Source organism: Lithobates pipiens, unplaced genomic scaffold, assembly GCF_037356315.1.
Source record: "Lithobates pipiens isolate NorthernLeopardFrog02 unplaced genomic scaffold, aLitPip1_a1.2 Scaffold_23, whole genome shotgun sequence".
Taxonomy (NCBI): domain Eukaryota; kingdom Metazoa; phylum Chordata; class Amphibia; order Anura; family Ranidae; genus Lithobates; species Lithobates pipiens.
Window position 1 is genome coordinate 187,112,207 of NW_027507785.1, and position 23,366 is coordinate 187,135,572.

At 43.7% G+C, this 23,366-nt stretch overlaps 1 protein-coding gene across 2 annotated transcripts in view; it reads right to left on the reverse strand.

The window, feature by feature from the left end:
* The window catches only part of KCNT2 (potassium sodium-activated channel subfamily T member 2), a 1,477,061-nt gene that overhangs the window by 739,921 nt on the left and 713,774 nt on the right, over nucleotides 1–23,366 (reverse strand). For both annotated transcript variants that reach the window (XM_077452683.1, XM_077452682.1), the window contains exon 17: nucleotides 22,414–22,630. In XM_077452683.1, the coding sequence (XP_077308809.1) occupies nucleotides 22,414–22,630 (217 nt within the window). The remainder of the gene's footprint in view (nucleotides 1–22,413; nucleotides 22,631–23,366) is intronic.

Here is a 23,366-nt window from a genome sequence, read left to right on the forward strand (position 1 = left end):
AATATACTCATAAAAGTGCATACACCTTATACATCAACATAATAAAGCGCATGTGACCTATTTGATTGTAACTCTGGCATACTCTGAAATGCAATTTGTATTTTCCTTTTCCTTTTATGAAAAATAAAAACTTTTATGGAAAAAAATAAAAAATAAAAGCGCATGTGTGCTAGAGGATGAAAAAAAAAAAAAAAACTGGAGTGATCCAGAACTAAAGTATGATATAAAAGTGCATAAACATCCAACTCACAACAGCTCTATCGAGTGTGAGGGAGTGTAAAAAAGTCAATGCAGGCTAGGATGATAGTGGGCAACCGTCTGTAGAAAAGACACCCGGGACTGTGCATCCATCACCCAAGAAAACGGGTAGTGTGGACTGGAAAATTCTTGCTGGTGAAGAAGATCAGCTGCAGGCTCTAATTGTTTAATGAGTAGCCATTCATTAGAAAGAGGAGGTCATAAGGAAATGCTTACTCATCTTGATTAACCTGTTTCTGCACAGGATGAGCTTAGATGGAGGAACAAATCTGTCCAGCAGTAAGATAAGGGTACAGGGGATGGAGCAGCTGGCTCATGTCCACAGCGACAGATACACAGTTTGGGAGAGAAGGTGGTCATCCTTCCTCCCCAGCGGCAGATCCACCATCTGGGAATGGAGGAAGCTGGTCTCTCTCTCCAACAGTTATCCAGAGTGGATGATGTGGGGTCCCCAGCAGAAGCACTGGCATCCAGGCAGAGTGTTACCATCCTATGCTTTGAAGCGGCACCAACTCTGGAGTTCTAGAGAGCTGGGGCAGGTGGCCTCTCTTCCCAGCGACAAGCTGATGTAGTGAAGCTCCTACTACAGTAACACCCAAGGCCAAACTGGTGTATATTGTTAGACACATCAAAATGATCTCACAGAATACATTTTAGATTTTATATTATTTGGTCTTTTTGGTAGAATGGGATGCTTTGCAGTGAGTGTCAAATTGGTTTTATGGGCAATGGTTTATTGTGCTCTCTGAAAATATCATAGTGCCTTCTGACAAATCATGTTTGGTATTTCTCATTAAAGTGGTTGTAATCCCTTAAACTGCGTTCACACATGGGCATTTTGAATCGCAGGCAAAATAGCCATGATTCCAAAACGCCAAGGTGTGAATGACAAATCACACAACGCACATTTCAGAGGCCGTTTATTTGAATGGCACCTAAAAATACATTGGGCTTCTGTCACGATTCTCGTGTAAAAAGTCACACTGCAATCGCTGAAAACTACATCACGTGAAGCTTGTCACCAAAAAAGAGTTCAGGAGCTTCTTTTGGGCGACATGCTTCATGTGATGCGGTTTGCCATGATTGCAGTAGCAGAACACACCGCGTTTTTAGGTGCCATTCAAATTAATGAAATTTTGGGCAAAATTGTGGTTATTCTGCCCATTATTCAAAACACCCATGTGTAAATGCAGCCTTATATATACCTAGTAAAGGGACTGGCCTCAAGTGATACACAGAGATGAAACATATCCAACTACATAAGTTGCACCTGTTTATCTGCAGTCTTTTCTCTACAATTGTACAAAGCCTCAAGTGATACACAGAGATGAAACCTATCCAACTACATAAGTTGCACCTGTTTATCTGCAGTCTTCTCTTCTCTACATCTGTACAAATTGCAGAAATTTGTAAAGCTATCAGATAAAAGCGGGAAGGAAGTTGAAGTCACACTCCACAGAGCTCAGAGAGAAGAGCTCTGAGAGCTAACTGGAGGAAAGGGACACAATCCCCTTCATACAGCACACAGGAACAAAGCTGAGGATGTCAATCAACTGGTGCTCCCTCCAGTGTTACCTTTTTTTCTCTTGGTGTCCAAAAAACTTGTCAGAAGTGACTCATACTGATAGCAGAGTAATGAAGCAGTAAACAAAATAACATGTAATGCTTCTTCTTAGGATAAGTACACACTATAGAGATATATGCGTTGTTCATCAACAATTGTTATTTTTTATACAGAAGTAGGATATAGAGATCTACAATATATATATATACACACACACACACACACACACACACACACACACACACACACACACACACACACACACACACACACACACACACACACAAAATATACTTTAGCAAAAGGCCAAAATAGCTTCAATACTTTATATTCTGGTGCGGGAAGAAAAAGCACACCATTTCTAGCCACATTCCCTGCCTTGTGAGCATGCATTAATAGACCGGCTAATTCTCCTAGGCAAAGGTCTGGCTCTCATTGTATGCCAGCAAATGCAGAAAAAGTAGGAGAAATTATCACAGCAAGTCTTATTTCTCACAAATGATTAAAATAAAAACTTTTTATTTGCCCATTATAAATTATCTTTTTTTTCTCATTAATTCTTCCCAGTGTAGTACAGAGGACTGAAAACACAAATTTAATTGCTAAGAACAGCAGGCAATTATTCCTTAAGAAACTTTAATAAATTAAGTTACCAAAGGAAATACTGCTGCACAAATGGCGATAAAAATACAAACTTAAGGAAGATCAAAAGCATTGTAGTGGTTAGTACTCTTGATTTGCAGCTGTAGGGTTCTGGGTTCAGGACATTATCTGCATGCAATGCATTTGTCATGTGTTTGAGCTGGATTCCTCCAGGTACATAGCTTTCTTATCACAACCCAAAAACATACTGGAAGGTCAAATGTTTTTTCCTCCACAAATGACCCTACTGTATGAGTGAAAATGTAATCAGGGATGCGGTTTGAGATTTCCTCTACCATAGAGTTGTCACCTCATCCCTTTAAATCCAAATACATATTAATTACACAGGTTCTGTGGCCGATTAACCACTAGGGATCCGCGCTATAGCCGAATGACGGCTACAGCGCAGACCTGCTTTGCCGGGACGACGTCTACGCTCTGTGATCAGCGAGTCTATGAGACTCGTCTGATCACAGATCGAAGCAAGGGGTTGATCCCGACCCCTTACCACATGATCAGCTGTCAGCCAATGACAGCTGATCATGTGATCACAACAGAGACGGCAATCGGCTATTTTCCTCCTCGCGTTGACAGCGCGAGGAGAAAAAAAAAAGCCGATCACCGGCGGCCGTGAGAGGGACTTCAGTCCCGATCACGGCCAAGTCATCAGTACCAACCTGCCCCCTGCCAGTGCAACATACATATAGTAAAAGTGCCACCCATCAGTACCACCCCTTAGTGCCCATAGTGGCACCCATTAGTGCCCATAGTGCCGCCCATCAGTGCCCATAGTGCCACCTATCAGTGCCCACAGTGCCACCTATCAGTGCCCACAATCTGCCTCAACAACAGTGCTGCACCTCATATGCCACATATCCGTGCCCATCACTGCCATCTACCAGTGCCCATCAGTGCCTAGCAGTGCTGCCCATCAGTGCCCAGCAGTGCCACCTATCAGAGCCACCTATCAGTGCCCATCATTCCCATCTATCAGTGGTACCTATCCGTGCCCATCCGTGCCACCCATCTGTGCCACCCATCCGTGCCATCTTATCTGTGCCCATCTTTGCCCATCAGTGCCACCTTATCTGTGCCCATCAGTGCTGCCTTATCTGTGCCTATCAGAACCGCCTTATCTGTGCCTATCGGTGCCACCTTAACCATGCCTATCAGTGCCCACCAGTGCAGTCTATCAGTGCCCACCAGTGCCGCCTCATCAGCGCATTTCAATGAAGGAGAAAAATGAACTATTTGCAAAATTTTATAACAAACTATTAAACATGATTTATTTATTTTTTACATTTTTTTTGTTTGTTTAGCAAAAAATAAAACTCCCAGCTGTAATTAAATACCACCAAAAGAAAGCTCTATTTGTGGGAAAAAAATGATAAAAATTTCATTTGCATCAGCGCTGAAAGCTGAAAATTGGTCTGGGCAGGAAGGGGGTTTAAGTGCCCGGTAAGCAAGTAGTTAAGGTGGTAATTAAACTCACTTGGTGCCTTATCTGCATTAAATTAGCCTTAGAACCTGTGTAATTCATATGTTTAAAGGGATGAGGCAGCAACCCTACTCAACCGTGGGTTTGTAGTAATTCCCTAGGTTTCACTGATGTTTTGAATCTTGCACTCTTGGCCAAAAACGAAGTTCTTCACCAGAAAGGAAGAAATCCATAAAGCAGTGCATGAGATTTACTCTCTGTCAGCTGAGTCGCAAAAGCCAATAATTTGAGAGAATGGATAAACAAGTTACCTCGCTGTGTAGCAACTCTGACAACTCTGTGTAGGGAGAGATAATGTGATATGCTATATATTGCATTTCCGGACAACTTATCTTTTTGAGCCTCAATGTGTTCTTCAACAAGTGCACTTGTTAGCTTCTTGGCCTCTCCTCTCTGCTGCCTTTTTGTTTATTTATTGCATTTTTTCCTTCATTCAACATTTTCAGATTATGTTACTGGTTTTCTATTGCTGGGCATGTATTGGAGCACCGATGCGCTTTGACTTTTTAAAATGATGCAGAGTGGTATTGAAATAAAAAGAGCTCAAACTATTCCAACAAACTGTTTTTCCACTGGCCAATTTTTATCAAGCTATACAGTACATGCTTTTAGGGAATGTGCCAATGAGCTTTGGATTTGTGTCTGAGATCATTCAGAATTTATTAAAATAAATATACAAGTAAAGCCGCGCTTATGGAATGGGTCCTGATCAGCAGGAATATGTATAAGTATTAGTCTATACCTGCAGCCTTGTACTCTATGTAATTTTTTATTGGTTTAAATTCTTTTATCTGATTTTAACCCTATTAGTTTAGAAAGTTTAATGGAAGTCCTCTTCGCTTTATGAGGTTGCTGCCTCCCTAATGTACACAGGCTGCATTAAACAACCTGCGTTAATGGAATGGTTCTTGATTATAGGTTATTGGCGCTACCTCCAACCAATTATTTTCAACAAAACTGTTTAATTTCTCAGAGCCTTTATATCAATCACCTTGACCTGTCCCCAAGGATTATGTGAATTAAGCCCGTATTCAGTGTTATATCTCAGCTACATCCCATTTGTCCGACACCTAAAACTCCACAAAGGTGGTTCCACACCACTTTATATCACCTCTACTAGGTGAACTAGTGTCACTTATTTTTTGTGTTATTTTACATATAATTTCATTAATAGCCAGGACATTCAAATCAAAAACATATATAAAAAGTGATTAATTACATTATATGACTAATCAGACCTCTAATACCAAAACCAAGAAGCCTAAGACCAAAGTCAAAAAACAAAAAACCCCAAAAAAACAAAAAAACTTCCAACTGACTCGCAGTACAAAGGCCCCTCCCTAAAATAGGGAAGAAAACCTGCCTGCAATTTTCATACAAATCACTTGTGCTAATTAATAAATTCACTAAATCCCCCTACATTAATTGATGTGAAAGAAAAAAGAGATTTCCTCATACAATACAAAAAAATAAAAATAAAAAAAATGTGAGAAATACGATTACATCCAATAATATATACACCGATCCAAAAGCTTGTAAGGATGTGAAAAAGTCAATGAAAACAAAACAATATATATATATCATAAAAATATCGTAAAAATAAAAATAAAAATATTTCAGTCCACAGTGAATCTTCTATCAGATATATCAATGTGCAATTGTGCCTCTTCAGAATACAGGAAAGGTGACTTTCGTGAGAGTGCCTGCGCTTTATTGGTGACTTTCGTGCTTGTTCCCCCTCAAGGATCCCCACTCACCAGATCCATTCACCCCCTAAGGGGTTATACGCCTTTAATCTGTACCCCGTTTGTCCGGAAATTCCACCATCCAGTTGTGTCTTCAGTAGATCCTTCTCAGGGTTTTATTGAAGGTGCAGGTGAGTCCTTATATCCACTAATGGTTCCTCAAAGGAAAGAAAATTCCCTCATGGTGTAGTATTTTTTTTTTTGATTATAATTAGGGAAGAGAGGGGAGAACAGTCTGATATTCTTCTTTAGAACAGGTATTTTTAGTTATGTAGAAATAGTAGGAGACTAATAGTCACTTAAAAATACTTTATTACCAAAAAACTTTTCTTACAACGCTCCATGCAAGAAAGGGTTTCTTTATGCAAGATGCAGTCTAAAAAACCCACATCAGCATACAGCACCGTATATATATTTATGTTATACGGCTCACAAAAATGCAACAACCCTTTTCAACAAGAAAAAAGGGGAAATGTATTTATTAAAAAAGAAACAACAAAACAAAAGTACAGCACTGATTCCGGAATATGTAAAAAATTATACCAAAAATCCACAAATTATAAAAATAAAAAATAAAAAGTAAAAATAAAAATAAAAATCAAAAATCACCTACAGCCCTTTCCATACGTCCACAGGACGGCTGCACTCAGTCCTAGAAAGCCCTATTTCCCCAGTACTACAGTCCCCTTTCCCCAGTGGGGTTAAGTGATGGTCTCCTCAGGGGGCCGTTTGCCAGGCTTAAATAGGCTGTTGATGGGGCTACGTAGGGGAAAGACCAAAAACAAAAAGAAAGAAACTTATTGATGCTAAAAATATAAAAAGGTTGTTGGGCTCGCTTCCACTATCCTCAGCCCAAGTATTCAGCTAGCCGGTCCACCACAGAACAATTCCCTTGAACGCGCGGCGTGCGTTCCAGGCTGCGTTCCAACGGGTCTGGCGCACCGGAAGTGACGTGTGTGCGTAATGACGCTGTACACGTTTCGTCAGAGACGTCCTCAGCAGCGATACCACGCACACTACCACCTCCGTCCTTAAAGGTGGCCACTCCTCCCATTCACAGACCTCAGCCAATAGGCGATCTGGGTGGGGATTATGAGTTTGTTTGTTTTCTGTCTACGTTAGCCATGCCGCTCTTGTAAATAGGAAATCCATACTAAAAACCTCTCAACTGATACCTTTGCTATATGGTAATACTTATGGTGATACAACTTAACCCATTGTGCATTATCTTATTCAAAAAGCACTTTAGAAATAGAGGGGAGAGACCCGGAGCTTTCTATTTAATACTTCTGGTTCCGGGATACTTTATGTTAATCCTATAATATTACACAGACGCATGTGTTTTTATTTATGGTTAAGCTCACATAATTCCACAAACCTATTAAAAATCTATTAAGAATCTATTTCGAAAACTGTTTGAGCGTCCACCACGGAGAATATTTTCCTTATTTGCCTACATCTGGTATCTATCGGAAAAAATACGAATGATACATACCAGATATTACCTTGTAAAGTTATCACCGGGATTCATTCAAAGGGATATAATTATTTTAGAAGCATACTTTTCCCCAGATATTTGAGGTCTTTTACCAACCTCAAGTTCATGTCTTCCTCATCTTCCCTATCAGATATTACCCTGTAAAACTCCCAGTAGGTAAAACTTTTTTATTTATTTATACCAAGGCCAAAGGCAAAAATAAATCATTTTGTTTTAATATTACGGTTCCCTAAATTCCTTCCTTAAGTGCTATTTGAAATATGCTCCTTTTGCAGAATTTCTTAAAGGGTCATCGTCAACTTATTTACCTTTAATTCAAATAATGTAATCTTAGGGCTATGTTTAACTATACCCAAGCCAAGTCCAATTAGTTTCCCGACTGACCATATTAGACCTTTTTTTTTTTTTTTTTGGTTTGTTTTCTCATGTAAATAAGATGCATAAGATGTATAAGATCACATGCCGGAGCACACACGTCACATATGTGTTGGAATGCCCCTGTAATCTGCAATATGTGGGCAGGACCACCAGATCACTATATATTAGAATACGAGAGCATGTCAATAACATCAAGAAGGGGTTCCCTAATCACAATGTATCCAGACATTTCGATCTGTTCCATCAAAGGGATCCCTCCAAAATGACATTCTATGGAATTGACCATATAAAGGAAAATTGGAGAGGAGGGAATATGACAACTCGCATATCACAGAATGAGACCAGCTGGATATATAAATTAAACACTCTGGCCCCTAAAGGGCTTAATATTGATATAGACCTCAATTGTTTTATAGCAAACCCATGAAAGTGAGGATATTTATAATTTTTTCGATCAAAAAGCCTGGGAGGTATTCATATATGCGCATGGGGGGGGGGGGTTTCTCCATATGATGGATAAAAAAGAAGAAAAACCCTTTCCCATCAGTAGATTACCTTTACGAGATAATATCTGGATTTGCATATTGACCTCATGTTTAATTTTAAATAGATAATATCCGGGTCTGTATTCCAGCCATAGATGCATGTATGTATGCGTATGGACATAAAGATTGGGAAGAAATCTGGAAATGGATATACAGACGTGGATAGAAATCTTATTTACATGAGAAAACAAACCAAAAAAAAAAAAAAAAAGGTCTAATATGGTCAGTCGGGAAACTAATTGGACTTGGCTTGGGTATAGTTAAACATAGCCCTAAGATTACATTATTTGAATTAAAGGTAAATAAGTTGACGATGACCCTTTAAGAAATTCTGCAAAGGGAGCATATTTCAAATAGCACTTAAGGAAGGAATTTAGGGAACCGTAATATTAAAACAAAATGATTTATTTTTGCCTTTGGCCTTGGTATAAATAAATAAAAAAGTTTTACCTACTGGGAGTTTTACAGGGTAATATCTGATAGGGAAGATGAGGAAGACATGAACTTGAGGTTGGTAAAAGACCTCAAATATCTGGGGAAAAGTATGCTTCTAAAATAATTATATCCCTTTGAATGAATCCCGGTGATAACTTTACAAGGTAAGATCTGGTATGTATCATTCGGATTTTTTCCGCTAGATACCAGATGTAGGCAAATAAGGAAAATATTCTCCGTGGTGGACGCTCAAACAGTTTTCGAAATAGATTCTTAATAGATTTTTAATAGGTTTGTGGAATTATGTAAGCTTAACCATAAATAAAAACACATGCGTCTGTGTAATATTATAGGATTAACATAAAGTATCCCGGAACCAGAAGTATTAAATAGAAAGCTCCGGGTCTCTCCCCTCTATTTCTAAAGTGCTTTTTGAATAAGATAATGCACAATGGGTTAAGTTGTATCACCATAAGTATTACCATATAGCAAAGGTATCAGTTGAGAGGTTTTTAGTATGGATTTCCTATTTACAAGAGCGGCACGGCTAACGTAGACAGAAAACAAACAAACTCATAATCCCCACCCAGATCGCCTATTGGGATGGGAGGAGTGGCCACCTTTAAGGACGGAGGTGGTAGTGTGCGTGGTATTGCTGCTGAGGACGTCTCTGACGAAATGCGTACAGCGTCATTACGCACACACGTCACTTCCGGTGCGCCAGACCCGTTGGAACGCAGCCTGGAACGCACGCCGCGCGTTCAAGGGAATTGTTCTGTGGCGGACCGGCTAGCTGAATACTTGGGCTGAGGATAGTGGAAGCGAGCCCAACAACCTTTTTATATTTTTAGCATCAATAAGTTTCTTTCTTTTTGTTTTTGGTCTTTCCCCTACGTAGCCCCATCAACAGCCTATTTAAGCCTGGCAAACGGCCCCCTGAGGAGACCATCACTTAACCCCACTGGGGAAAGGGGACTGTAGTACTGGGGAAATAGGGCTTTCTAGGACTGAGTGCAGCCGTCCTGTGGACGTATGGAAAGGGCTGTAGGTGATTTTTGATTTTTATTTTTATTTTTACTTTTTATTTTTTATTTTTATAATTTGTGGATTTTTGGTATAATTTTTTACATATTCCGGAATCAGTGCTGTACTTTTGTTTTGTTGTTTCTTTTTTAATAAATACATTTCCCCTTTTTTCTTGTTGAAAAGGGTTGTTGCATTTTTGTGAGCCGTATAACATAAATATATATACGGTGCTGTATGCTGATGTGGGTTTTTTAGACTGCATCTTGCATAAAGAAACCCTTTCTTGCATGGAGCGTTGTAAGAAAAGTTTTTTGGTAATAAAGTATTTTTAAGTGACTATTAGTCTCCTACTATTTCTACATAACTAAAAATACCTGTTCTAAAGAAGAATATCAGACTGTTCTCCCCTCTCTTCCCTAATTATAATCAAAAAAAAAATACTACACCATGAGGGAATTTTCTTTCCTTTGAGGAATCATTAGTGGATATAAGGACTCACCTGCACCTTCAATAAAACCCTGAGAAGGATCTACTGAAGACACAACTGGATGGTGGAATTTCCGGACAAACGGGGTACAGATTAAAGGCGTATAACCCCTTAGGGGGTGAATGGATCTGGTGAGTGGGGATCCTTGAGGGGGAACAAGCACGAAAGTCACCAATAAAGCGCAGGCACTCTCACGAAAGTCACCTTTCCTGTATTCTGAAGAGGCACAATTGCACATTGATATATCTGATAGAAGATTCACTGTGGACTGAAATATTTTTATTTTTATTTTTACGATATTTTTATGATATATATATTGTTTTGTTTTCATTGACTTTTTCACATCCTTACAAGCTTTTGGATCGGTGTATATATTATTGGATGTAATCGTATTTTTCACATTTTTTTATTTTTATTTTTTTGTATTGTATGAGGAAATCTCTTTTTTCTTTCACATCAATTAATGTAGGGGGATTTAGTGAATTTATTAATTGACACAAGTGATTTGTATGAAAATTGCAGGCAGGTTTTCTTCCCTATTTTAGGGAGGGGCCTTTGTACTGCGAGTCAGTTGGAAGTTTTTTTGTTTTTTTGGGGTTTTTTGTTTTTTGACTTTGGTCTTAGGCTTCTTGGTTTTGGTATTAGAGGTCTGATTAGTCATATAATGTAATTAATCACTTTTTATATATGTTTTTGATTTGAATGTCCTGGCTATTAATGAAATTATATGTAAAATAACACAAAAAATAAGTGACACTAGTTCACCTAGTAGAGGTGATATAAAGTGGTGTGGAACCACCTTTGTGGAGTTTTAGGTGTCGGACAAATGGGATGTAGCTGAGATATAACACTGAATACGGGCTTAATTCACATAATCCTTGGGGACAGGTCAAGGTGATTGATATAAAGGCTCTGAGAAATTAAACAGTTTTGTTGAAAATAATTGGTTGGAGGTAGCGCCAATAACCTATAATCAAGAACCATTCAGAATTTATTGATAGGTGCATTTGACCTGAAGTTGACCTCTTTCTGACAAACATTTGACCAACTTCAAGTAGGTTTTGCATCATTTTAGAGTCATATAGGAAGGCAAAACTCACTTATAACCTGTCCTTTTTTAAGAAGACACTATACAACATTTTTTTAGATCTGTTGTGGCTGCTACTTTTTCCATTTAGAACAGGCTTAGTATCACCAGATGAAAAAATGTGCTAAAACTACCTGAATTTTTAACTGAAATTCATCAGATCGGTGTGCTGCTGTATGCAAGCCAAGCTCATTATATAGGAACAACATCCATTCTCACAGCCAAATATGTGCCGCTGAAGTATTTTCTTGCTTGTCCTTGAAAAGTGTGTTTTTGCTCCAAAAATCCACGTACAGCTTTAAGGCATGCCTCATGCCTGTAATTTAAACCTCAAAGCCACATGAAAATGTCCTCTACCCCCATGACAAAATGTATTCTTTCTAGTTTTGGCATTCTACATGTCTCGCTTAGCAGTAGCCAGTTTATCTTGTCTATTGTTTCACAATAGCTTGGCTATTAGCCCAAAACACGGTCATAATTGAATAATAAGAATTCCACTATTGACTTCAATTCTATAGGCCATCAAGTTCACAAGCTTTAAAGTGGAGCTCCACCCTCTTTTTGAAGTCCTTTGCATCCCCTGCTTCTCTGTCCCCTTAAACACATTTGGCAGATTTTTTTTTTTTTTTTTTTTAAACTCACGGTTTTATTGTTAATTTTCTTCTTTACTTCCTGCTTCCGGCCGCGGCCTGAGCGCGTCACCCCGTCCGCTATGCCTCCTGGGAGATGTTTTTTATCAATCCCAGGAGGCAATAGGTGTGGGCTGGGCCGTAGCATCGCGTTATTTCAAAACCGGAAATGACGCAATGCGCGGCGACGCCCGGCGCCATTTTACACAAGGGCAACCAGGCTTTTGTTGCCATTGTTACCCAAGCTTCCCTTGCAGGTACAAGCGCCCCTCGTACACTACAAAGAAAGAAGCATCTGGCAATGCAGTGAACAGGAGGTGGGGGGGGAGTTAGCAGTGGAGAGTCTTATCACCGAGCAGGTCTGTGGAAGAACACACACAGTAACAGATGGATACAGGGGTTGGAGCAGGGACACTTACTCTATTGGCCATGAGTGAGATCTGCAGGACTTCCACACACACCAATCCCATCCCATTCCACCCCACCTCATGCCATCAGATCCCATCCCACCCCACCTCATGCCATCCCATCCCACCCCACCCCATGTCATCCCACTCCACCTCACCTCATCCCACCCCATCCCATCCCACCTCATGCCATCCCATCCCACCCCACCTCATCCCACCCCATCTCATCCCACCCCACCTCATCTCACCACACCCCATCTCATCCCATCCCACCCACCTCATGCCACCCCATCCCATCCCACCTCATCCCATCCCAACCCACCTCATGCCATCCCACCCCATCTCATCCCACCTCATCCTATCCCACCCCATCCCATCCCACCTCATGCCATCCCATCCCATCTCATCCCACCTCATCCCACCCCACCTCATCCCACCCCATCCCATCCCACCCCACCTCATGCCATCCCATCCCACCCCACCTCATCCCACCCCATTTCATCCCACCCCACCTCACCTCATCCCATCCCATCCCATCCCACCCCACCTCATGCCATCCCACCCCACCCCATCTCATCCCACCTCACCCCATCCCATTCCATCTCATCCCATCCCACCCCACCCCACCCCATCCCATCTCATCCCATCCCACCCCACCCCATCTCATCCCACCTCATCCCACCCCACCTCACCCCATCCCATCCCATTCCATCCCATTCCATCTCATCCCATCCCATCCCATCCCACCCCACCCCATCCCATCTCATCCCATCCCACCTCATCCCATCCCACCTCATCCCATCCCACCCCATCCCATCTCATCCCATCCCACCCCACCCCACCTCATGCCATCCCATCCCACCCACCCCACCTCATGCCATCCCATTCCACCCCACCTCACCCCATCTCATCCCATCCCACCCCATCCCATCCCATCTCATCCCATCCCACCTCATCCCACTCCACCTCCTCCCATCCCATCCCACCCCACCCTATCTCATCCCACCCCATCTCATCCCATCCCACCCCATCCAATCCCACCTCATCCCACTCCACCTCATCCCACCCCATCCAATCCCACCTCATCCCACTCCACCTCATCCCACCCCACCTCCTCCCATCCCATCCCACCCCACCTCATCTCATCCCACCCCACCTCATCTCATCCCACCCCATTTCATCCCATCCCACCCCACCCCATCCCATTCCATCCCATCCCATCTCATCCCATCCTATCCCACCCCATCCCATCTCATCCCATCCCATCCCACCTCATCCCATCCCACCACATCCCATCTCATCCCATCCCACCTCATCCCACCCCATTTCATCCCACCCCACCTCACCTCATCCCATCCCACCCCATCCCATCTCATCCCATCCTACCCCACCTCATGCCATCCCACCCCACCCCACCCCATCTCATCCCACCTCATCCCACCCCACCTCACCCCATCCCATTCCATCCCATCCCATCCCACCCCACCCCACCCCATCCCATCTCATCCCATCCCATCCCACCCCATCCCCCCCTACCTCATGCCATCCCATCCCACCCCACCTCATCCCACCCCACCTCATCCCACCCCATTTCATCCCACCCCACCTCATCCCATCCCACCCCATCCCATCCCATCTCATCCCATCCCACCCCACCCCACCCCATCTCATCCCACCTCATCCCACCCCACCTCACCCCATCCCATTCCATCCCATTCCATCTCATCCCATCCCATCCCACCCCACCCCACCCCATCCCATCTCATCCCATCCCACCTCATCCCATCCCACCCCATCCCATCTCATCCCATCCCACCCCACCCCACCCCACCTCATGCAATCCCATCCCACCCACCCCACCTCATGCCATCCCATTCCACCCCACCTCACCCCATCTCATCCCATCCCACCCCATCCCATCCCATCTCATCCCATCCCACCTCATCCCACTTCACCTCCTCCCATAACATCCCACCCCACCCCATCCCATCCCACCCCACCTCATGCCATCCCATCCCACCCCACCTCATCTCATCCCACCCCACCTCATCTCATCCCACCCCATTCCATCCCATCCCACCCCACCTCACCCCATTCCATCCCATCCCACCCCATCCCATCTCATCCCATCCCACCTCATCCCATCCCATCTCATCCCATCCCATCCCACCCCACCTAATCCCATCCCACCCCACCACCTCACCTCATCCCATCCCATCCCATCCCACCCCATCCCATCTCATCCCATCCCACCTCATCCCACTCCACCTCATCCCATCCCACCTGCTGTGGGCGATGCAATTCAATGTGTTGATGCGATTCGATATGTTGGGGGTGATGCGATGTGCGGGGGCGATTCGATGTGCGGGGGCGATTCGATGTGCTGGGGGTGATGCAATGTGCTGAGTGTGATGCGATTTGATGTGCTGGGGAGATGCGATGAGCTGGGGCGTTGTGATTCGATGTGATGTGCTGGGGACGATGCGATTTGATGTATTGCGGGTGATATAATGTGCTTTGGGGCGATTCGATGTTCTGGGGTGATGCAATGTGCTGGGGGTTATGTGATTCGATGTTCTGGGAGATGCGATTCGATGTGCTGGGGCGATATGATGTGCTTGGGTGATGCGTTTCGATGTGATGTGGTGGGGCAAAGCGATTCGATGTGCTGATGTGATTCGATGTGTTGGGGTGATGCAATGTGCTTTGGGCGATTTGATGCGCTGGGGCGATTCGATGTGCTGGGGGAGATGCAATGTGCTGGGGGAGAAGCAATATGCTGGGGGAGATGCGATTCGATTTGCTGGGGCGATGTGATGTGCTGGGGGCGATGCGATTTGATGTGCTGATGCAATTCGAAGTGTTGGGGGTGGTGCAGTGTGCTGGGGTGATGTGATTCGATGTTCTGGGGAGATGCGATTCGATGTGCTGGGGCGATTCAATGCGATATGCTTGGGTGATGCGATTTGATGTTCTGGGGGAGATGCGATTCGATATGCTGGGGCGATTCAATGCGATGTGCTTGGGTGATGTGATTCGATGCGATGGGTGATGTGATTCGATGTGCTGGGGGTGATGCAATGTGCTGGGGGTTATGCGATTCGATGTTCTGGGGAGATGCGATTCGATGTGCTGGGGCAATGCGATGTGCTTGGGCGATGCGTTTTGATGCGATGTGGTGGGGCGAAGTGATTCGATGTGCTGATGTGATTTGATGTGTTGGGGGTGATGCAATGTGCTTTGGGCGATTCGATGTGCTGGGGAGATGCAATGTGCTGGGGGAGATGCGATTCGATTTGCTGGGGCGATGTGATGTGCTGGGGGCGATGCGATGTGCTGGGGCGATGCGATTCAATGTGCTGATGCAATTCGAAGTGTTAGGGGTGATGCAATGTGCTGGGGTGATGCGATTCGATGTTCTGGGGGTGATGCGATTCGATGTGCTGGGGCGATTCAATGCGATGTGCTTGGGTGATGCGATTCAATGAGATGTGTTGGGGCGGCGCAATTCGATGTTCTGATGCGATTTGATGTGCTGGGGGCGATTTGATGTGCTGGGGGAGATGCGATTTGATGTGCTGGGGAGATGCGATTCGATGTTCTGGGGAGATGCAATTTGATGTGCTGGGGCAATGCGATGTGCTTGGGTGATGCGTTTCGATGCGATGTGGTGGGGCTAAGTGATTTGATGTGCTGATGCGATTCGATGTGTTGTAGGTGATGCAATGTGCTTTGGGCGTTTCGATGCGCTGGGGATGATGCAATGTGCTGGGGGAGATGCAATGTGATGGGGAGATACGATTCGATTTGCTGGGGCGATGCAATTCGATGTGCTGATGCAATTCGAAGTGTTGGGGTTGATACAATGTGCTGGGGGTGATGCGTTTCGATGTTCTGGGGGAGATGTGATTCGATGTGCTGGGGTGATTCAATGCGATGTGCTTGGGTGTTGCGATTTGATGTTCTGGGAAAGATGCGATTCGATGTGCTGGGGCAATTCAATGCGATGTGCTCGGGTGATGCGATTTGATGCGATGTGTTGGGGCGATGCGATTCAATGTTCTGATGTGATTTGATGTGTCGGGGGTGATGCAATGTGCTGGGGCAATGCGATTTTGTGGGAAGGGGGGCGATGCGATGTGCTGGGGGAATATTTTCTTATTTTTAACCCGATTATCTATGTAACATAGAAAAAGTTGTTTGTGCGAATAGTTGTAAATAAGCAGTTTTTTTAAATACTCATACCATCCCATCTAAGGCCCCTTTCACACATGCGGACATTATGTCCGTATTTCATCCATCTGTTTGCGGATGAAATACGGACATACATGCATTCCTATGGGATAGCGGGTGTCTGCGGATGAACATCCGCAGACACCCGATATCGTCCGCCTCCGCAATTGTCCGATTCTGCAGACGGAGGAAAATCCTATTTTTCTATCCGTCTGCAGAGCGGATCGGATGAACACGGACAGACGGTCCGTGCTCATCCGATCCCCCATAGAGGAGAGCGGAGAGCTGACAGGGCGGTCCCTGCACAGTGTGCCGAGACCGCCCTGTTATCCACCGGCTCAGCGGGGACAACGGAGCGATCCCCGCTGAGAAAGCGGATCATCACCGGGTGGATCATTACTGATCCGTCCTGTGTGAAAGGGGCCTAACACCAAAATACAAGCACCATTTTTCAACATTAATATGCACAGTATGAACTTCATAAAGTCGTCTTCAATACATCTAGATGCATAAATGAATTGTCTTGCTGAGATTATTATTATTTTTTTAATAATATTTTTTTCTTTTTAAATGAAAAGCTGTACAGAAAAAAGTATCAGCTGAGTGTAGATATGTGTGTGTATATATGTACAGAACACGATATATATATATATATGTGTGTGTGTGTGTGTGTGTGTGTGTGTGTGTGTTTCCTCTGACACTGCCGTTGCCATGGAAACCTGACCTGAAACTTATTACACCGCTTGTGCAGCATTGAGCATGTGCGAGATCTGCAAGGCTGAAATCCAGGAAGAAATACAGTCTGGCTTCAGATGCCCACACTTAAGATGGCCACGGTCTGCTGCTAGTATATAAACTTTTAAAATGCTGTAATAACCTAACAAAACGGACCTTTGTTTACAGACTAACTTTACTGAATACATTAAGCTTGTGTATTATAGGGATATTTTTATTTAAAAAGTGTAATTTTGGCCGGAGCACCACTTTAGCCACATCAATACTGGCCACTTTCGACCCCTCCTTCCCAGACCAATTTTCAGCTTTTATGTATGCAAATGATCATGTACAGATGTGCCCAGGTGATCACGGACATATATATGTGCAAATCATCATTGGGACATGTGATTTTACTGTTATATATGTGGGGGACATGTGTTTTGGGGATCATTACTATGTGGGGACATTTGTGTTTACTTTGTGTGTTTTACATGTGTGGTGACACTAGACTGGTGATCAGTGAGTAAAAAGCTGTAAAAAACAGCTCATACTCACTGATCACCAGCTGGCTGCAGAGATCCGCTCTCCTCTCCTCACTGACAAATTCCATGTGAGGAGAGGAGAGCCAATGGTCCTAGCAACCGTCTCTTTGTTTACATCACATGACGGCCGTGATTGGACAGGGCCATCATGTGATCAGGCAGGCCAATCACAGAGCCCTCCTGCCGATCTAAGATGCTCCATGTCCGGGAGACACGAGCGCATCAGGATCACACCTTTCCACGGGAACGCGCGCGTGCAATCCCGCTCCTTCTGGGGACATTCCTGAATGTCCACTCAGAAGGAGAGAGCGCCCAACCGGCCATACATATGTGGTGGCCGGGTGGGAAGTGGTTAAAGTGTAACTCCACTTACATGGGAAAAAAAATAGCAAATAAAAAAAATAATATAGCATATACAATTGCGACACAAGTCATATTGTAATTGAATGTTATTAAAATTTCCCTTTCCTTTTCAATCTGCAGCTCTGTAATTTTTTGTAAAGTGCAATGCAATGTGGCTATTTGGAGGTGTTCTGTACACAGAATATATACTGGGCACACCCCAGAAACATAATTTCTTGCTTGTTTGATTGGCTCACACGCGATCGGATTTTCCATCAGGAATTGTGCGATGACAGGCTGACAATTGTTGTCGGATTTTTTGCAGACAAATGTTGGATAGCAGGCTTTAAAATTTTCCATGCACAAATGTCTGTTGTTGGATTTTCCAAGCATGTGTACACAAGTTCGTTGGACAAAAGTCCAAAGTACAAACACGTTTGCTCAGAAGCAAGGACGAGCCAGAAGCGGTCGGAAATCTCAAAATGCAGCACACAATTATCTTCTTCTTTAATGGGATAATAATGAAGCTGCTTTGCTGGTGACACTGATAGAGTTATTGCAAACTAATTTTCAAAGGCTTTTTTTTTTCTAGTGATATCAAGAATAATATTATTATGCTTGTTATTTATTTATTTTTTGTGCAAGTTATCACAACACCATTATCCCGTAAGATACAACTATGTTAGTGTCCCTTGTCAATTTTACATTGTATTTTTTTTAAATGTAACTGCCTACTCCCAAACTGTCATTTGAAATACAACACATAGCGAAGTATTTTCTCCACAATTTTTTTATTGTGCATTAAAAAAAGAAAACAAATAAAATTAGGCATGCTATCTGCCAATAGAACTTAACCAAAAAGTATATTCTATGCATCCAAAAATCTAGAAAATATAACAAATCAAATCACTATTATTCAACCAAAAAATAAAATAAAAGCCTCATGCGTGTGTCCTTCTTAATATAGGAGGTCAGCAATGCCAAGAGTTTGTGAAAGCAGGGGTCCGTCATCCAGAGATAATTCCGAAAATCATCTGGATTATTCTCCTGGAGCTCCCACAGCATATGCCATAATTGGTCACAATTAATAAAGCAACCAATTTTTGGTCCAATAAATCCTCTTCCTCCTCCTGTTCCTGGACTGGACTTGGGTCAAAGCAATAACTCCAAGGCCATTAATAAATAAGGCCGCGTACACACGCGGGGACTGTTCGCCCAACTTTGTCCGCTGAACAGTGTTTCGGCGGACAGTCCGCCCGTGTGTGGGCTTTCAGCGGACAGTTTCAGCGAACAGTCTGCTGAACAAAGTTTTTCGGAAATTCCGAAAAACTGTCCGCTGAAACTTGGTTTCAGCGAACAGTCCCCTCGTGTGTAGGCTTGTTCGTCAAACTAAGTTCCGCGCATGCTCAGAAAGGATTTACACGCCGAAAGTTGTAATGCAGTGTATAGGACGTCGTATTTTCCATCCCATCGTACGTGCCGTTCACGTCATCGCGCACGGTTTCAGCAAACTGTTCGTTCGTCGTGTGTGGGCAAGTCCGTCCATGCTAATTTTGAGCGGACTGTTTGCTGAAACTGTTTGACGGACAAAGTTGAGCGAACAGTCCCCGCGTGTGTACGTGGCCTAACACATTATCTCTCCAATTTCGCAAAACATGGCTGGTTGACGAATGGCTGTTCAGAAACGAACTGAAAAGTGTGAAATGAAAAGCGCAAAATGAAAAGCGCCAATCAACACACCAAACTTCTACTAACATGAAATTATCAGAAGGAGCCCAAAGGCTGGTGTTAAAGAGCTGAAAAACCACATAGTACATCACTACGTTCATGTTTCTTGGCTGACAATTCCTTGCCGTTTGTATGCAAGACAAGTTCCTGGCCAATGCCCTTCGGACAAAAGTCCGAGGTTTTGTCTGCGGAAAATCCAATCGTGTGTATGAGGCTTAAGATACAAGTCAGATTTTTGGCATCCCATACAACAAAAATGTCCTTTTTGGTAAGATACTCCCAATCAGGGGCGGATCCAGAGTCTAGTCTCGGGAGGGGCACTGCCAGAAAATAAGTTTGTTTTTTTGCGGGCAATTTATGAGGGAAATGGCTGGTGTTGGCGCTTCAATCATCATGGTACCATAGTTGTTATGGTGTCAGGATGATTGAAGAGCATTATTTATATTATTACACTGCAATATAAAATGAAATGGTTCAACTCACCTTAATGCAGAATCAGTGGGAGCCCTGAGCGTGTCACTTGCCATGTCATCTGCCACACGTTGCGGATTGTCCACCTGCCACGTCACGTGTCACACGTTGCGGATTGTCACTTGCCACATGTTGCAAATTGTCTTTTGCCACGTCACCTGCCACGTGTTGTGGATTGTCCACTTGCCACGTCACCTGCCAAACATTGCGGATTGTCCCTTGCCACGTCACCTGCCACACGTTGCGGATTGTCCACCTGCCACGTCACCTGCCACACGTTGCGGATTGTCCACCTGCCACGTCACCTGCTACATGTTGCGGATTGTCCACCTGCCACATGTTGTGAATTGTCACTTGCCACGTCACCTGCCACGCGTTGCGGATTGTCCCTTGCTACGTCACCTGCCACACGTTGCGGATTGTCCACCTGCCACGTCATCTGCCACATGTTGTGAATTGTCACTTGCCACGTCACCTGCCACACTTTGCAGATTGTCACTTGCCACAAGTTGGGGGCGGAGAAGGAAGAATACTGGCGCGCAGCCACTTACAGTGGACGCTGGACATTTTAACAGTCTGTCTAAACTGTAAACTGCAGCAACAACTGTTCCCCTATTTGAGGCTTCAGCTCCTGTCACATCGGCTCTGAGACTTGAGTCCGACGTGACTCACTGACGTCACTCGTCTGAGACTCAAGTCTCAGTGTAACTGCGAGTGCGACTGTTCTCTCCCTGGCCGCTGTTACAGTGAGTCGCGTCGGCTCAGAGTGAGACTGGAGTCCGACGTGACTCACTGACGTCACTCGTTGCTAGACGCCAGGCGGCCTAGGCGTTAGCAACGAGTGCAGGGAAGAGGCTCCACCCACCTGTTCCTCCTGCTCCTGGTATTAGTCGAGTCTCTCTCTCTGCACCGCTGATCGTCTGATGTGAGAGAGACTCGGCAGAGGCAGCGACAGAGAATGGGAGACATGTAATATCAGTGCAGACAGTGCTACTATCTCGGGGGGGCAATTGTCCCGTTGCCCCCCCCTGGATCCGCCCCTGCTCCCAATAGGAAATAACATCTAAAGGCATGCAGACCCTGCATCTCTTCTCATTAGAGCCATGATTCTGCAGCAGCTGGTTTATAATTATGAAACTACTCCCACTGGACTCACTAAACACAGGGGCACAGAGGAGCAAACTGTGATTCCTTCAGAATAACAAAAGGTAGGAATCTGCAACAATGTTTGCTAAAACCAATGCAATGTACATAGAGGGGAATGTTTTTATTTTAACAAAAGTGAGTTAGTCTTTAAATTTTGAGCAAGAATGCAAAAATGTACATGAACCGTACACGTGCAATTTTACTCATTCCTATTTGTGTTTCGAAAAACAGATTATAAAGTCTCTCAGAGGTCTGGTTGATATTTACATTCTAGTCTGTTTAACACTTTGGGGCACTCCAGACACAGCATGAGGTGTTACAGTGATAGCATTTAATGTACCGGTACTTTTTTTTCTGAAAGTAAATTTGCCCTTTGAGTTCAAATATCCAAGAAAGTGAAGCAGCAATTTAAAATTCTGAAGATACCATTAACAAACTGACAAAACTAGACGTTATTGCCTATAAGCCTTTGGGAATGTTTAGAAGATCATTCATCCTTCTCCCTCTTTTGGTAACATTTGGACATCCATCCACACCCAGCAACTATTATATCTATCAGCAGCTACAAGGCACTGTTTTACTGTTGTAAATGCTATGGGGTTGATTTACTAAAACCGGAGAGTGCAAAATCTGATGCAGCTTTGCATAGAAACCAGAAATCAGCTTCCAGTTTTTTTTTTTTTTTTTTTTTGTCAAAGCTTATTTGAACAAGCTGAAGTTAGAAGATGATTAGCAACCATCCACAGCTGCACTAGATTTTGAACGCTCGCGTTTTAGTAAATCAACCCCTTTGTGTTTCTCCAGTATGTCTCTGCTTTCCCTGGCCACTTCACCCCACCCTGTTATTTAATTCACTTTAATCTCTTTACATACAGTTGTGCTTATTGGAAGAGGATTTAACTGCATGTCAATCTGCACATAAGTTGGACAGGGTAATGTAAAGCACAGAACAGAAAATCTTTATCCTATGGATTAAAAAGTTATTTTGGATGGAAAAAAAAACATACAGCACTTAAACTCTTGTAATATACATACTCCTTGGCTTCAGAACATTCATCATCAGAAGGGTTGGCTTCATCTTCTGATTGGTCACTTAGAAGATCACATGGCTGTATAGATGAATTGTCTGCAAGCTCCAGTACTGGTGCAATACTGGGTCTTCTCTCTTCTCTACTACCTTCAGATGGAGGAGAAAGGGCCGGCCCACTGGAGGAATAGCAGGTTGTCTCCTGTAGATCTATTGCCACTGTGCCTACAGATAAAATGAACACATTGTTACAAAGTATATCTGCACCTTGTGTGCTTACAACTTATCATAGTTGGAAAACTTATAGAAAATGTGGTGCTCCATAACTCCTCTTTAGGTTGCTTTAACACCGAGCAGATTTTGAAGCACTTTTGCATTAAAAAAAGGGCAAGAAAATGTGAATAAAAATACATCCCTTAAAAATTATATGTATGTCTTTACACTGGTTCGTCGCCCCCTTCCATTGCGGTATAAAAAATCCTGCTTGCAGAATTTTTGGTACATATTTAGTTAGTTTAAAAAATAAAGCGCCAAAAACAAATCTCTCAATTGAAAATGCTTCAAAAGCACATAGAAAATGCATAAAAAATGCCCCTGTGTGGCTTTTTTTATGTGTTTTTTTGAGTCACATGCCCTGTGAAAAAGGCACCGCAAATCGCGGCAAAATAGCGGTGAAAACACATATGCATTTTTACCAAGTTTTTGCTACTGATCGGTGTGAAAGTATTTAAGTACTTGCCTAGAGAACTCTCAGCAGGTCAGGAAAGGGGGATGAGTGAAAACCCCCCTCCTGAACCATACCAGGCCACATGCCCTCAACATGGGCGGGGGTGCTTTGGGGCAGGGGGGCTCTGCCCCCACATCCCAAAGCACCTTGTGGTCTCTTCCCACAAACCCGGGCAGTGGCTTTGGGTGATCTGTGGATGGGGGGCTTATCAGAATCTGGAAGCCCCCTTTCCCC